At 56.6% G+C, this 13,253-nt stretch overlaps 2 protein-coding genes across 2 annotated transcripts in view; both read left to right on the top strand.

Moving 5' to 3' along the window:
* ABCC8 (ATP binding cassette subfamily C member 8) overlaps positions 1-3,555 on the top strand; it is a 75,414-nt gene extending 71,859 nt beyond the window's left edge. The window contains exons 34-39 of the mRNA XM_045894054.3: positions 352-430; positions 640-748; positions 1,162-1,265; positions 2,056-2,189; positions 2,685-2,747; positions 3,261-3,555. Coding sequence (XP_045750010.1) covers positions 352-430; positions 640-748; positions 1,162-1,265; positions 2,056-2,189; positions 2,685-2,747; positions 3,261-3,398 — 627 coding nt within the window. The 3' untranslated portion in view covers positions 3,399-3,555. The remainder of the gene's footprint in view (positions 1-351; positions 431-639; positions 749-1,161; positions 1,266-2,055; positions 2,190-2,684; positions 2,748-3,260) is intronic.
* Positions 3,556-6,709: 3,154 nt separating this feature from the next.
* Positions 6,710-10,442, top strand: KCNJ11 (potassium inwardly rectifying channel subfamily J member 11). The gene has a single exon (XM_045894055.3). It carries the CDS (start codon positions 7,704-7,706, stop codon positions 8,874-8,876), a length of 1,173 nt encoding a protein of 390 aa, XP_045750011.1. The 5' UTR covers positions 6,710-7,703; the 3' UTR covers positions 8,877-10,442.
* The last annotated feature ends 2,811 nt before the right edge of the window (positions 10,443-13,253 follow it).

Raw genomic sequence — 13,253 nt, forward strand, 5'->3', positions numbered from 1 at the left:
ACACAGATACGTCGCTGCAGACCGCACGGAGCCGCCCCCCGGCCCTCCTCCCACACCCACGCACATACACGGTGCACCAGGGCCCCAACTCCCCTGCAGCCACATACCAGGCATGGCAAGACCTACACCCAGGCCCAGGAGATGCACATCTACGCCCCGTACTTGCTTGCGGGTCCCTGTGGGAGGCCCCCCTGAACCCAGGAAGCAAGCCCAAAGCCGGGGCCCAGCCCTGGCCAAATAGAAGCTGGTCAGAAAGGCAGAACAAGAGATGCTGTGCCCTCCAGTGCCCGCATAGCCCAGAGCTAGCACCAGAAGCTTCCCCAGGTACTCAGTACCTGCTCCTCTCTCCAGATTGGGATCTGTGGCCGTACAGGCAGTGGGAAGTCCTCCTTCTCGCTCGCCTTCTTCCGCATGGTGGACATGTTCGAAGGTGAGTGGTGTGACAGGCGCCCCCCGTGTACCCACAGCCACCAGATGGGACCTCAGTCCCGGTGTATGGTCAGATGTCATAGGAGGCCCAGCCATCACTGCCTCCCCCTGCATCCTCGTTGGGACCCACGTTCCCAGGCTGAACCTGTCCCCGGCACCACCAGCTCCCCCGCTCCCTGGTGCCCCACCCGTGCCCCTGTCTCCACACAGGGCACATCATCATCGACGGCATTGACATCGCCAAACTGCCCCTGCATACCCTGCGCTCACGCCTCTCCATCATCCTGCAGGACCCCGTCCTCTTCAGCGGCACCATCCGGTGAGCCCCACCGCTCCTGCGGGGCCCCCCTCCCCGTCCCAGGCCCGGCGCCTTGCAGCTGGGGCATGAGGAGGGGAGGGGTGGGCGAGGCCCGGAGTGCTCTGCTGGGTACCCCTCCCGGGGCAGGCAGCCCTGCTCAGGCTCTGGGCACTGTGGGCCGGCCTGGAGCCTCACACTTCCAGCCTCGCGCCTTTCTCTCCCCCGGGGGGCCCTGTGAGGTAGCCCCAGCAGCTCTGCCGGGGGGCAGCTTCCCCCAACCCGCTCACCAGCTGGCTGCCCCCTCGGCCAGCCAGGCCCCCCCGGCAACCAGTTCTCTCACCGCTCCGTTCCCCAGCCTCGCCCTCGGCCAGTCCCCGGGGACGAGCCAGCACCCGGCTTCCCTCCCTGAGACGACTTTCTGTGGCACCCTCCAGATTTAACCTGGACCCGGAGAAGAAGTGCTCGGACAGCACGCTGTGGGAGGCGCTGGAGATCGCCCAGCTGAAGCTGGTGGTGAAGGCGCTGCCGGGCGGCCTGGGTAACTCCCGCGGGAGCCGCGGGCCGGGCCAGAGGCCGTCTGGAAGGGCACACCCGGCTCTGGGGTCTGCCCTGGCTTTAGCCTAGGGTCTGGCAGGACCCCAGAGACCATTCCGGGTCCCCTTTTACCTTACGGGAGCTCAGAGAGGTCACGTGGGTTGTCCCAGGCCACACGACTGGTCAATTCAGGCCAGCTCCAGCCCCGCCCCCAGGGACCCAGGGGGAGGGGGGACAGCGGGAGTCGCTGTGGGAGTCCATCCATCATCCCACCACAGTGCATTCGGCCCTGCCCACCCCGGCCAGTGACCCGCCCAGCTCTGCCCCGAGGAAGGAGAGGACAGACGGGTCAGGCCTCCGGGGTGCAGGGAAGACTCTGCCCCCCAGCCCAGAGGGCTGCAGAGCCTTGGTGTGTTTGCTACAGCCTCTGGGGCAGTGGGGGCCGGCCAAGCCTTAGCTTCAGACACTCGCCCCACCAGTGCCCACACACATCTCAAGCACCTACATGCTCAGTGCACACGCCCCCCTCCCGGAGCCTCCCGGAGCCTCCTGGGGCCTCCGGGGGCCAGGGCAGCGCACCCCTGCAGAGGGTGCTCCTCTCTGTAATTCACGCAGGTGGCACCTGCGTCGTGGGGCGAGGTGCAGCAGCCCTGCACACCCCCGGCCTCATGACCCACGCCTGCATATTCGGCCCTGTACATACATTTCCTAACACCCCCTAAGCCCTGCTATCTACTAAACTCCCAAAGCCAGACTACCTCAGCCCTGCTCCTCCTCCCCGGGGCTGTTTTCAGATGCCATCATCACGGAAGGAGGGGAGAATTTCAGTCAGGGCCAGAGGCAACTGTTCTGTCTGGCTCGGGCCTTTGTGAGGAAGACCAGCATCTTCATCATGGACGAAGCCACGGCCTCCATCGACATGGCCACGGTCGGTCCGGAGCGCAGCCGTGGGGTGGGGTCTTGGAGAGGGTTGTCATGGGGTCTTGGGGTGAAATTTGCACAAAGTGGTCCCGAAGCTCGAGTTGTCTTTAACATCAAGGGCCATTTGTGGCAGAAAAGGCAAAGGACTGGAGGGACCCTGACTCGAGCTAGTTTCAGGGCATGTTTGTAGCTCACAAACACACAAGCTGCACACAGACCCAGAGGGACTTCACACTCATCACCCGCCACACAGCCCAGCCAGACCCACTCACAACACACACACGTGCATAGAGCTGAGCCCCCAACACGCTGAGCCCCGCCCCTGAATGCTAGAACTTGGTTGGTCCTATGGGGGCAAGGACCAGACAGACGGAGGGGGGGGTGGGCTAGGATTGGGGTCACTTGGGAGCTGGACCGCAGACCTGGGCCCCACATCCCCAAAGCCAGGCCAGACCCCATCCACTAGGCAGAAGAGCCAACCACTGCTGCTCCCACCCGGCAGGAAAACATCCTCCAGAAGGTGGTGATGACAGCCTTCGCAGACCGCACCGTGGTCACCATCGCGGTAAGGGGCCCCTTGCTGGGGTGCGGGGCAACACCCAGAGAGAGGGCAGCCAGCAGACTTACCCAGGCCTGGTAAACAGGAGAGGCCCCTGGAGCAATGATGCAGAGTCTGGAGGGCTTGCAGGGAACCTGGACCGCAGGACATGGGGTGTGGGCGGACTTACACCTGCTCTTCCCTCAGATCCCTCTCTCTTTCTCCAGGTTCCAAGGCCCACCCCTGTCCTAAGGCCCCCCGGGAGCTAGGCTAGGATACCTTCTCTCTAGGAAGCGGGGGTTGGGCTGTGAGTCTTGAAGCCCAGAGGTGAGGGCAGAGCCGAGACTTGGTAAGGGGAGAGGGTGTCATTAGCGGACAGAGCGCTTGGGGTCACAGCCACCCCAGGAAAGGGCAGTGGCCACAGAGATGGGACATTCCATCCACATGCCTCCTCCCCCAAACTGCAGAAGAGACACCCTCAGCTGCCCCTCCCTCCCCCCCACCACCCTGATCAAACCCCGCCTCCCCCGCCCCACCCAGCACCGTGTGCACACCATCCTGAGTGCAGACCTGGTGATTGTCCTGAAACGTGGCGCCATCCTTGAGTTCGACAAGCCAGAGAAGCTGCTCAGCCAGAAGGACAGTGTCTTCGCCTCCTTTGTCCGTGCGGACAAGTGACCAGCTGGAGCCCAAGGGCCACCCCGTGCCCCAGCCTGCCCCCACCTCCCGCCCGGGCTTTCTAACTGTAAATCACTTGTAAATAAAGAGATTGGTTGTTTCCTACCGGAGGCCTCTCGGGTCTGGTGTGCAGGGACTGGGGTGGCCTGTGGAGCATCGGGCAGACCTGAGGCTGTGTGAGTTTGGCCAGAAGTGTGTTTCCTTATCTGTGAAGTGAGGTTGGTATTAGTCTGCTCAGGCGGCTATAACAAAATAGTGGACTAGGAGATTTAAACAGAAATGTTTTCTGACAGATCTGGAGGCTGGAAGTCCAAGATCAAGGTGCATAGGTTTGGTTTCTCCTAAAGACCTAATTACCTCTTCACAGGCCCTGTCTCCAAATACTGTCACACTGGGGGTCTTCAACATGGGAATTTAGGGCTTTAACAAATGGATTTGGGGAAGGGGACACAATTCAGTCCATAACAAGGGCTATCGCATTTTTGTGATTACCTCATTAGACAAAGTAGTCCCCTTCCTTCTCACTTTATTTCCTGGATTAGTACCACTTCCATGACAAATGACAGGAACCCAACTCAAAGGGGCTTACACAAAAACTGGAATTCATTGCCGTATGTGACGGAGAAGCCCAGGAGGTATACTGCTTCAGGCATGGCTGGATGTGTTTCCACTTCTGGGTTCTGTCTTCCTACCCTCCCTGATGACAAATGGCCACTAGCCCCTCCAGCTTATACACTAGCTCTCTGAAAAAGAGATGATTCTTCCCAATAGTCCCAGCAAAAGTCTTGGGAGCAAATCTCAATGGACCAGGTTAGGTCATACCCCTACCTCTACCCAATCACTGTGGTCAGAGGGCTGGGCTACACTGACTGGCTAGGCCCGGATCACATGTCCCCATCTGTGTCCCCTACGGAGAGGCATTCAGAATGCGAGAAGGGTGGTCCTTCAGAGGGAAGCACAGTGCATATACCACAAGTCAGCCAGGTGGTGGCTGGAGATGCTGAGGCCCAGACACTGGGGAGACCCAAACAACAGATATCTTCAGATTCTATCAGCATCAGGAAACAGGAGTGCACACCTCCCCCAGCCCAGAAACGGCAGGTGCTGATTTACATATCATGTTTGTATCATTTTCACATTGACTTCAGCACTGTCTATCCCAGCTCTGGGGTGCAGACCCAGGTGTCTTGGGCCTGTGTTTCTCTTGGTTGCAACAGGATGAGAACAATGTAAGGAAAACCCACCAGTCACTGGAGAGAGGCCCAACACAGACCTGTTGGATATTCCAAGAGCCAGAGGGGATGAGGAAGTACGAGCTCTGTAAGGCCTGGCAGGCCGCCTGGGGGAGGCAAGATGTGAGGTGGGCATGAGAGGGGTGGGAATTGGACAGGCAGAGTTAGAGAAAATGGCCCATGGAGCAGGGGGTGGGGGCATAAGATCATAGGGCCTTAAATGCCAAGACAAGGAGTCTGGGATAAGTTTATGAACAAAAGAGAAGTGGAGAAGGTTTCTGAGTGAGAAAGGAACCTGACAAATGTAGTATTTGGGGGAGATGAGTATGAGGAAGTAAGGATGGAGCAGGGCAGGAGGCTGAGCTCTTTGAGTAAGGGGCTCACCTTTCTAGAAAGGGTGGAGCAGGTAATAGCTGAGGCCTCAGGGCCACGCTGTGAGGCAGGGCCTTGCCTTTCCAGCTCTAAGATGCCTCCAGGGGCAGCCCTCTCCACTGAGGGGCCTCCCAAGAGCAGAGCTTGGGAAGGGAGAAGATTCCTAACCCCATCCCCACCTTGCGCCCACCACACCCCATGGGATTGAAGGGAGGTAGCAGGGGCAGGGCAAGGTCCTGACTGAAGTCTTGCAGGGATGCCCAAGGCCATTCTGGCCCAAACCCCTCTATAGTATCCCTGATGGTCAGCCAACTTGGACTTGGATACTCCAAAAATATGGGTCATCTCTGGTTATTAGAACTGACTCTTCCCTATGTGAAATCACAACCTGCCTCTGTTCCACTCAGTGTCTGTACTGGTTCTATACTTTGGGCCACATAAAACTATTAGTCCATCCTCCTTGGACCCCTGGGATTTGTGCAATAGTGCCCAAACTCCCTAAAGGGCTCTCTAAGTCTCCTTTACTGGTGGCTGAACAGATGTAGTTGCCTCACAGCTTTCTTGTGTAACCCTGTCTCCTTGAGCTCCCCTTCTCTGATCATCCTGTTCTCCCCTCCCCACTCTAGGCACTGCATCTCTGTTAATATAGCCCAAGCTTACTTACCCTGAGTAGCATTGTTGACTCTGCCTGCAGGTGAGTATGAGACAGAAAGGAAAACTCAATATGAAAATCACAGTCTGCCCCACTGTGGCCCATATCCCCACTGTTCCCATTTGGGGCCCTGCCTCAAGCCCCCACTCCAACAAATGAACACACATGGGTCAGGGCTACAAAAAGATCTGAGCCCCAGAGAGGGGGTGAGACCATTACTGTCCCAACACCAGAAACCTAGCAGTCTTTCTCTCCCCGCTGAGAACTGGGGGTCCCCAAGCCACAGGGCAACCCTAAGCTGATGCCTGTAGGAGAAGCATCACTCATGTTCAGGTCAAGAGCTTGAGTCCCCCAGTTCCCTGGTCAAGCCAACCCTACCTAATACAGTCCCTCAGACCCAAGTGCCTCCCATGATCTAAGGTAAAAAAGACCAGGCTGCAGGTGTAAGGAGGTATAAAGCAAGTGTCCGTAGTTCAAACTCTCTTTAAAATACAGGGGTGTGATTGTGGGATGATTAAGAGGATGCAACCACCCAGGCTTCTGGGCTGGTGTAAAACAATGTTCCTACACCTACTAGTAAGGTCCATTGTTTTCTGGGGAGGGAGTCCGTGGCTTTCATCAAATTCTCAAAGGATCTACGGTGCAGAAAAGATTAAGAGCGCCCCCGAAGAGAAGAAACAGTCAGCTGAGGAATCCTCAAGCCACCTAACCTCTTGCAGTCACCAGTTTGGTGACGCAGCTCCTCAGAGCCTCCTCTCGCTGGGAACCGGCAAAGCCCAACGCTGCACGAGAGGTGCGTGCTGGCCCCGCTGAGAACGGGAAAATTGGAGGAGGAAAGTCAAGGCAACAGGGGCCGCAGTCCTAAGACTGAAAGGGTGGGTCGTGGCCCCCCTCACTGTCCCCGCCTGGGCAGGAGGAACCTCTTCTGGTCCGTCCGATTGGGCAGACCCTCAAGTCCATACTGAATCTGGAACAGGAAGGCGGCGCGTGGGGCGGGTGTGACTGACGAGGGGCGGAGCTTGAGCCCGTGCCCGCCCCGCCTCCAGCTCAGGAATAGGTCGGGCTCCCCCTGGCGGCTCCGGGCCCCCACTCCATTCCTCCAGCGCCCCCGCCCTCAATCTTCTGCCCCCCATCTAGCACAGGTCCGTCTCCGCGGACCAACGGACAGAAGGACGGACGGACGGACGAGAGGACGACCCGCTGGGACGCCCGGGCAGCAGCAGGGGCGGGGAAGAGACGGCTGCGGCTTGAGGAGCAGGAGCAGGTGCCGCGGCGCGGGCGGGCGGGGCAGGACAGAGCGGAGCGCCTGGCGGGGGCGCGGCGCCGGCTTGCGTGGACCGGCTGGGAGCCGAGAGGCCGCGACGGTCAGGGAGCGAGACCCCTTGCGCTGGGGGCGAGGGTATCTGGAGCAGAGTCGGGCGGAGTGGTGACTCTGGAGGGCGCAGGATTCCAAGGAGACAGAAAGGACAAGAGCTGGAGGGGGATCCGATCAGCCGCGGGGGCGCTACGGGGGGTGGGGTAGAAAAGAGGGCATACCTGGAGGCGAGACTGGGGGTCGTCAGAAGATGAAGCTGGAGCTTGGAAGGGGCCCGGGAGCAGAAGTGAGTGAGGCGGGAGAAACGGTGGGGGTTGCGTGAGGTCTGGTGAGTTGGTAAGATCCCGAGGTGTTAAGTTCCAAGGTAGAGGAGGCGGGTTGAGAAGGAAAACTAGGTGGGGAGAAGGAGTCCCTGCGGGAGGTCTAGGGAAAGTCAGCGGTGGAAGAGAGTTGAGCTGAGATCGCCGGCAAGGCGGGGAACAGGCCAGGTAGGAGGCTCACTAGGCAGTGGGCAGGTGGGCTGAGGTTCGTGAGGCAGGCTTAAAGAAGCAGAGGCCAGGTGGGGGTGAGGATGAGTCTGGTTGGGGAGGCATCTCAGAAGTGAGGCCAGCACAGACTGAGGGCGGTCCCAGAGTGGAAGGGCTCCCGGGGAGGAAACCCCACAGTGAGGCCCAAGGCTTGGTCAGAGGGGCGCCCCCCATGGGGGAAGCTTCTCCCTGGTGGTTGCTGGAGCCATGCTGTCCCGAAAAGGCATCATCCCTGAGGAGTACGTGCTGACACGGCTAGCAGAGGACCCCGCGGAGCCCCGGTACCGAGCCCGAGAGCGGCGGGCTCGCTTCGTGTCCAAGAACGGCAATTGCAACGTAGCCCACAAGAACATCCGGGAGCAGGGCCGATTCCTGCAGGACGTATTCACCACGCTGGTGGACCTCAAGTGGCCACACACGCTGCTTATCTTTACCATGTCCTTCCTGTGTAGCTGGCTGCTCTTTGCCATGGTCTGGTGGCTCATTGCCTTCGCCCACGGTGACCTGGCCCCTGGCGAGGGCACCGCTGTGCCCTGTGTCACCAGCATCCACTCTTTTTCATCTGCCTTCCTTTTCTCCATTGAGGTCCAGGTGACCATTGGTTTTGGCGGGCGCATGGTGACCGAGGAGTGCCCGCTGGCCATCTTGATCCTCATCGTGCAGAACATCGTGGGGCTCATGATCAATGCCATCATGCTGGGCTGCATCTTCATGAAGACTGCCCAGGCCCATCGGCGGGCCGAGACCCTCATCTTCAGCAAGCATGCTGTCATTGCGGTGCGCCATGGCCGTCTCTGCTTCATGCTGCGTGTGGGTGACCTCCGCAAGAGCATGATCATCAGCGCCACCATCCGCATGCAGGTGGTACGCAAGACCACCAGCCCCGAGGGCGAGGTGGTGCCCCTCCACCAGGTGGACATCCCCATGGAGAACGGTGTGGGTGGCAACAGCATCTTCCTGGTGGCTCCTCTCATCATCTACCACGTCATTGATGCCAACAGTCCACTCTATGACCTGGCGCCCAGTGACCTGCATCACCATCAAGACCTCGAGATCATTGTCATTCTGGAAGGCGTGGTGGAAACCACAGGCATCACCACACAGGCCCGCACCTCCTACTTGGCCGACGAGATCCTCTGGGGCCAGCGCTTTGTACCCATTGTGGCCGAGGAGGATGGCCGCTACTCCGTGGACTACTCCAAATTTGGCAACACCATCAAAGTGCCCACGCCACTCTGCACGGCCCGCCAGCTTGACGAGGACCGCAGCCTGCTGGACGCCCTGACCCTCGCCTCAGCCCGTGGCCCCCTGCGTAAGCGCAGTGTGGCTGTGGCCAAGACCAAACCCAAGTTTAGCATCTCTCCGAATTCCCTGTCCTGAGCCATGGTCCCTTGGGCCCCCACGTTGCTGGTGTGCCCAGGGGCAGTGTGGTATGGTATGTAGAGTGGACATGGTGTGGGCCCCTTGGCCAGGCCAGGACCTGGTGTGAGGCTGGGCCCTCTTCAGCTCAGCCTCCCCTCCTGCTGTTAGCCCATGGTGTTACAAGACACTTGTCACTACTCTATTTCTGGCCTCAGCAGGAGCCTGTACGGGGTTATTTTTGTCTCTGCTCCTCCCAGCCCCAGCTCAGGACTGGCTCACCCCCCTCCCCCCTCCCCGGGCTGGGGAAGCTGTGGGAAGTGTTGGGCCCTAAAGTTGGGTCTCCCACCAGTTCTGCATCCCCATGATCAATTGACCACAATCTGGGCAGGTGGCTGGGGAAGAACAGTCCCCAGGTTTGCAAACTGCTGCTCTGTTTTGGTGGCCCCAAGAGATGACCAGCCACTCTTGGTCCCTGAAGAAGTGATGGCCTAATGGGTGGGCCCTGCCAGCTGGGGAAGGCAGTCAGTGAAGGAGCGTATTCCAGCTGGAGGGTTAGAGGCGTGGAACCGACACAGACAGAGACAGGCGGAGACTGGTAGGGCTCTCCTCCCTAGGGCAGACTCAGGCAAGGAGGAAGTGGTATGAGGACACGCGGCTATGCTGAGCCCTGGTCAGGCACAGGAACGAGGAGATGGGCCCCTGTGCCCCCGCCCTGTGCCCTGACACCAAGGCGTCTCTGGTGAGGGGCTGCTGTGCCTGCCTGCTCCCCTTCTGTCCCTGCCCCAGGAGGGGGGACGGGCTGGGGCAGACGGTGGCGTGCCAAGCAGACAGGGGCTGCGGAGAGGGGGTCCTGGGCCTACCACACAGATTGAACGCTGGCTCCCCACCAATGGCTCTCACTCAGTGTCTGTCCAGAGTGGGGCAGTGGAGGGTCATTGGGTCTCTAGAAAAGGAGATGTTGGAAAGCTCAGGATGGTGGGGGTGAGCAAGGCCCCTGATGCAAAGAGGACCTTGGTCCTCACGGGCTTGACCTCAGGCGGGGCTCCTGGAGCAGTGCTATGTGGCTGGGGAAGGAGGGGGCATACTGGCGGATGGGGAGGGAGGGGGCTGGCAGCTGCCCGCCCACATTCCAAAGGTGCCACAGATCCTAGCTGGGCGTCCAGGAAAAGGACCTGGGGCTGACCCTTATCACCCAGTTCAGAGAGACTTTTACCTTTTTGCCTCAGGTAGCCCAGCCCTGCCAGCCTGTCTGGCCATCTCAATTTTGGGGCACCTACCAGGCTTATAGCCTTGGGCCTGGCCTCCACTCCCCGGGGATCTGCTGGAAGGCTGGGGTGGTCGGGGGAGAGGTGGGGCCATCATACGCATTAGTGTACAGAGATATTGCAGGTTTGGTTCCAGACCACCGCAACAAAACAAATATCGCGATAAAGAGAGTCAAATGAATTTTTTTTTTGGTTTCCTACCGCACATAAAAGTTATGTTTACACTATACTGTAGTCTGTTAAGTGTGCAATAGCATTATGTCTAAAAAAAAATGTACATGCCTTAATTAAAAAATATTTTATTGCTAAAAAGTGTTAATCATCATCTGAGCTTTCAGTGAGTCGTAATCTTTTTGCTGGAGGATCTTGTCTCGATGTTGACGGCTGCTGACTGGTCAGGGTGGTGGTTGCTGGAAGTTGGGGGGGGCATGGCAATTTTTTAAAATTAGACAATGAAATTTACCACATCAATTGACTCTTCCTTTCACGAACAAGATTGTGACATCCCCAAGTCTGTGGTTCCTTGAGGTCGGGGACTGTACCTGATTCAGCATTGTGTCTGGCACTAAGTGCTAAGTGAATGAATGAATGATGAATAGCGTATAGGACACCAAGCCAGCATCACTGTTGCTGTTGGAGGCCGGCAGTGGGCTTTAGCTGGATCAGTGAGAGTTTGTCCTGGGCTACTCCAGAGGTAGGTTTGAAGAGCCAGGAAGCTGCTGTTGCTGGTTCAAGCTCTAAGCTGCCCCTTCCTGCACCCACACAGCCCCCCAACATTGACCAGTTTGTGGTTTAGAAGAAGAGGGATGAGAAGCTACTCAGAGTCAGCCCAGAGTTCTGGGGACAGTGCCTGGCTCCTGGGACTCAGCTTGGCTGTCCTTAAGACCAGGAGAGGGGCCAGACTCATTAATGAGAAGCTGCTCAGCAGCACCATTCTTGGAACCCCATCCAAAGTAACCTTCCTCCTCCCCCTCCACCTTAAATGGCTAGGGACAGTGAACCGACAGAACTGAGGGTTCAGCGCCACCTGCTGGCCACAGAGAAGACCTACTTGATCAGAAAATCAGGACCACTTGTCCCAGTCTTTCCACTAAGAGACCTCCTAGCCTTAAGGCTTAGGTCAGGGAGGAGCTAGAAAGTTCCAGGCATGGAGGGAGCTGCTAAACTCAACAGGGAAGGGAAGCCAAGCCACCATCTTTCTGAATTTCTAGTGAAACTGAATTTCTAGTCTGGAGAAACTAGCCCACTAGCCATACTGGAAAGCTGCCCAGGTCTGATGCCTATGAATTTGGCATCTCCAGCCAGTTACTGCAAGGCCCACATGTTACCCCTGAAGGTGGCCCTCTGGCCTTTCTGCTGGAGAGGACACACCCACCTTCTATAAGACCCACTTTCTCTGGCCAGGTGGCATCCTTCCAGCTCTGTCCTAAACTTGAGATCCTCCCCAACATCTTCCCTAGGGAGCTTGTGGTGAGGAGTCGAGTAGCCCCTGGCTCCCCATAGCTCTCTGGGCTCACCTCTGAGGTCTCCCCAGTTTCAGGTATCAGACACCCTATGTTGTATGAAGACACAAATTCTGCATGTCAAAGTTATGTTGACCTGAGATCAGGGCAGGTCTAAAGCACAACAGATCTGTTCCAGCTTGAAAGGAGCTGGGAAAAGGCAGAGTGATGGGGTTAAAGTCAGAATTGGGTTCTAGAGGGGCGCTTGGGTGGCTCAGATGGTTAAGCGTCTGCCTTCAGCTCAGGTCATGATCCCAGGGTCCTGGGATTGAGCCCCACATCGGGCTCCCTGCTCAGCAGGGAGCCTGCTTCTCCCCCTCCCTCTGCTTCTCCCCCTCCTCATGTTCTATCTCTGTGTCTCGAATGAATTTAAAAAAAAAAAAAAATCTAAAAAGAATTGAGTTCTAGAGAGTGGATTTGTTGGACTAGAATCAAGATTACTGGCATCCTCTCTGCCATGTCCACCTGCCTGGGGCATTGTATATACCTTCACGGAAAGGGAAGAAGGTGCTACCTACACCCTCCCCTATTTCCACTCTGGGAAGGCCCCACTCTGGATTAATATGAAAGGTAGGCTACCTAGACTGGCCAGCTTGCGTACAAGGAGTGCAGACTTCTGCCTTTCCCTTGACCTTGTGTCCTTCTGGGCACTGATGCCAATGAGCGGAACAGGTGATTCAAAGTACTAGGCAACTATGCAATTTATTTCCTTCACTGGGAGAAACAACGGCCCTCTTCAGCTCTCGTGAGTCACATGCCTCTACTTCATGAAACTATCCTTTTTTATGGCACAGTATGTCCCAAACTCCTCCTCCCCAGACCGTCGGCACTCAAGGTGAAATAAACAGACCAGGTAGGCCTGCCTCTGTCTATTCTTTACTTCATTTTATCAATTCCAGTTTTTCTCATGATGCCATCATTGTTGGGGCAGAGAAGTTACTCCCGAGAGAAGTAAATGCAATACAGTTCTGACTGAGACTTTCACTGGTTGTCAAATTCCTACTGTGTCCTTGATCTCCCATCCATCTTGGAAGTAGAATGAAAATCATCCTATAGTTCTACCTCTTTTGTGCCCCTTTTGGTCTCTGAAGGTCTGACCAGCATACTCATTTCTGAGCTTAGTTAACTCCTTAACGCACTTTCTTTTTTCCACATCATAGATTCCTTTCCAATCAATAATGTCCATTCTATAATCCCCCACATTTTACATCTAATGTTTTACCTTCCTATAAAAAGATCCCATTTGTCATTTTCCCACCTAATTTTATTTTTCCCTTATATTACTTTATTACTCTATTATAATCTCTACAAAATTATTAGAATTTCTTTTAAAATCTCGACTGCCTTACTTCTTGTTCAAGGGGTGTCATTCTTTTTGAATCACTCTTTCAATGACTGTAGGCGGCTTTGAACTACTTCATTTGTTTCACAGTTCTAACTGTTGCCCTGTTCTTCCTTCCAGATCTCCACTTTATGAGATTCTTTGTCTCCTCTAATATGGTATATTCTTGAAATAGGCACCACCTAAACTGATGCTGCAATTCCCAGTGCTGCCACTAGAGACCACTCTAAACCACCCTCAGGTGGGAGTTCGGCTATGGGGAGTCCTCTCTTTAAGCCAAGAGTCT

This window comes from Mirounga angustirostris, unplaced genomic scaffold, assembly GCF_029215605.1.
Source record: "Mirounga angustirostris isolate CCGP_5_RB_7025 unplaced genomic scaffold, mMirAng1.0.hap1 SCAF_13, whole genome shotgun sequence".
Lineage (NCBI taxonomy): Eukaryota > Metazoa > Chordata > Mammalia > Carnivora > Phocidae > Mirounga > Mirounga angustirostris.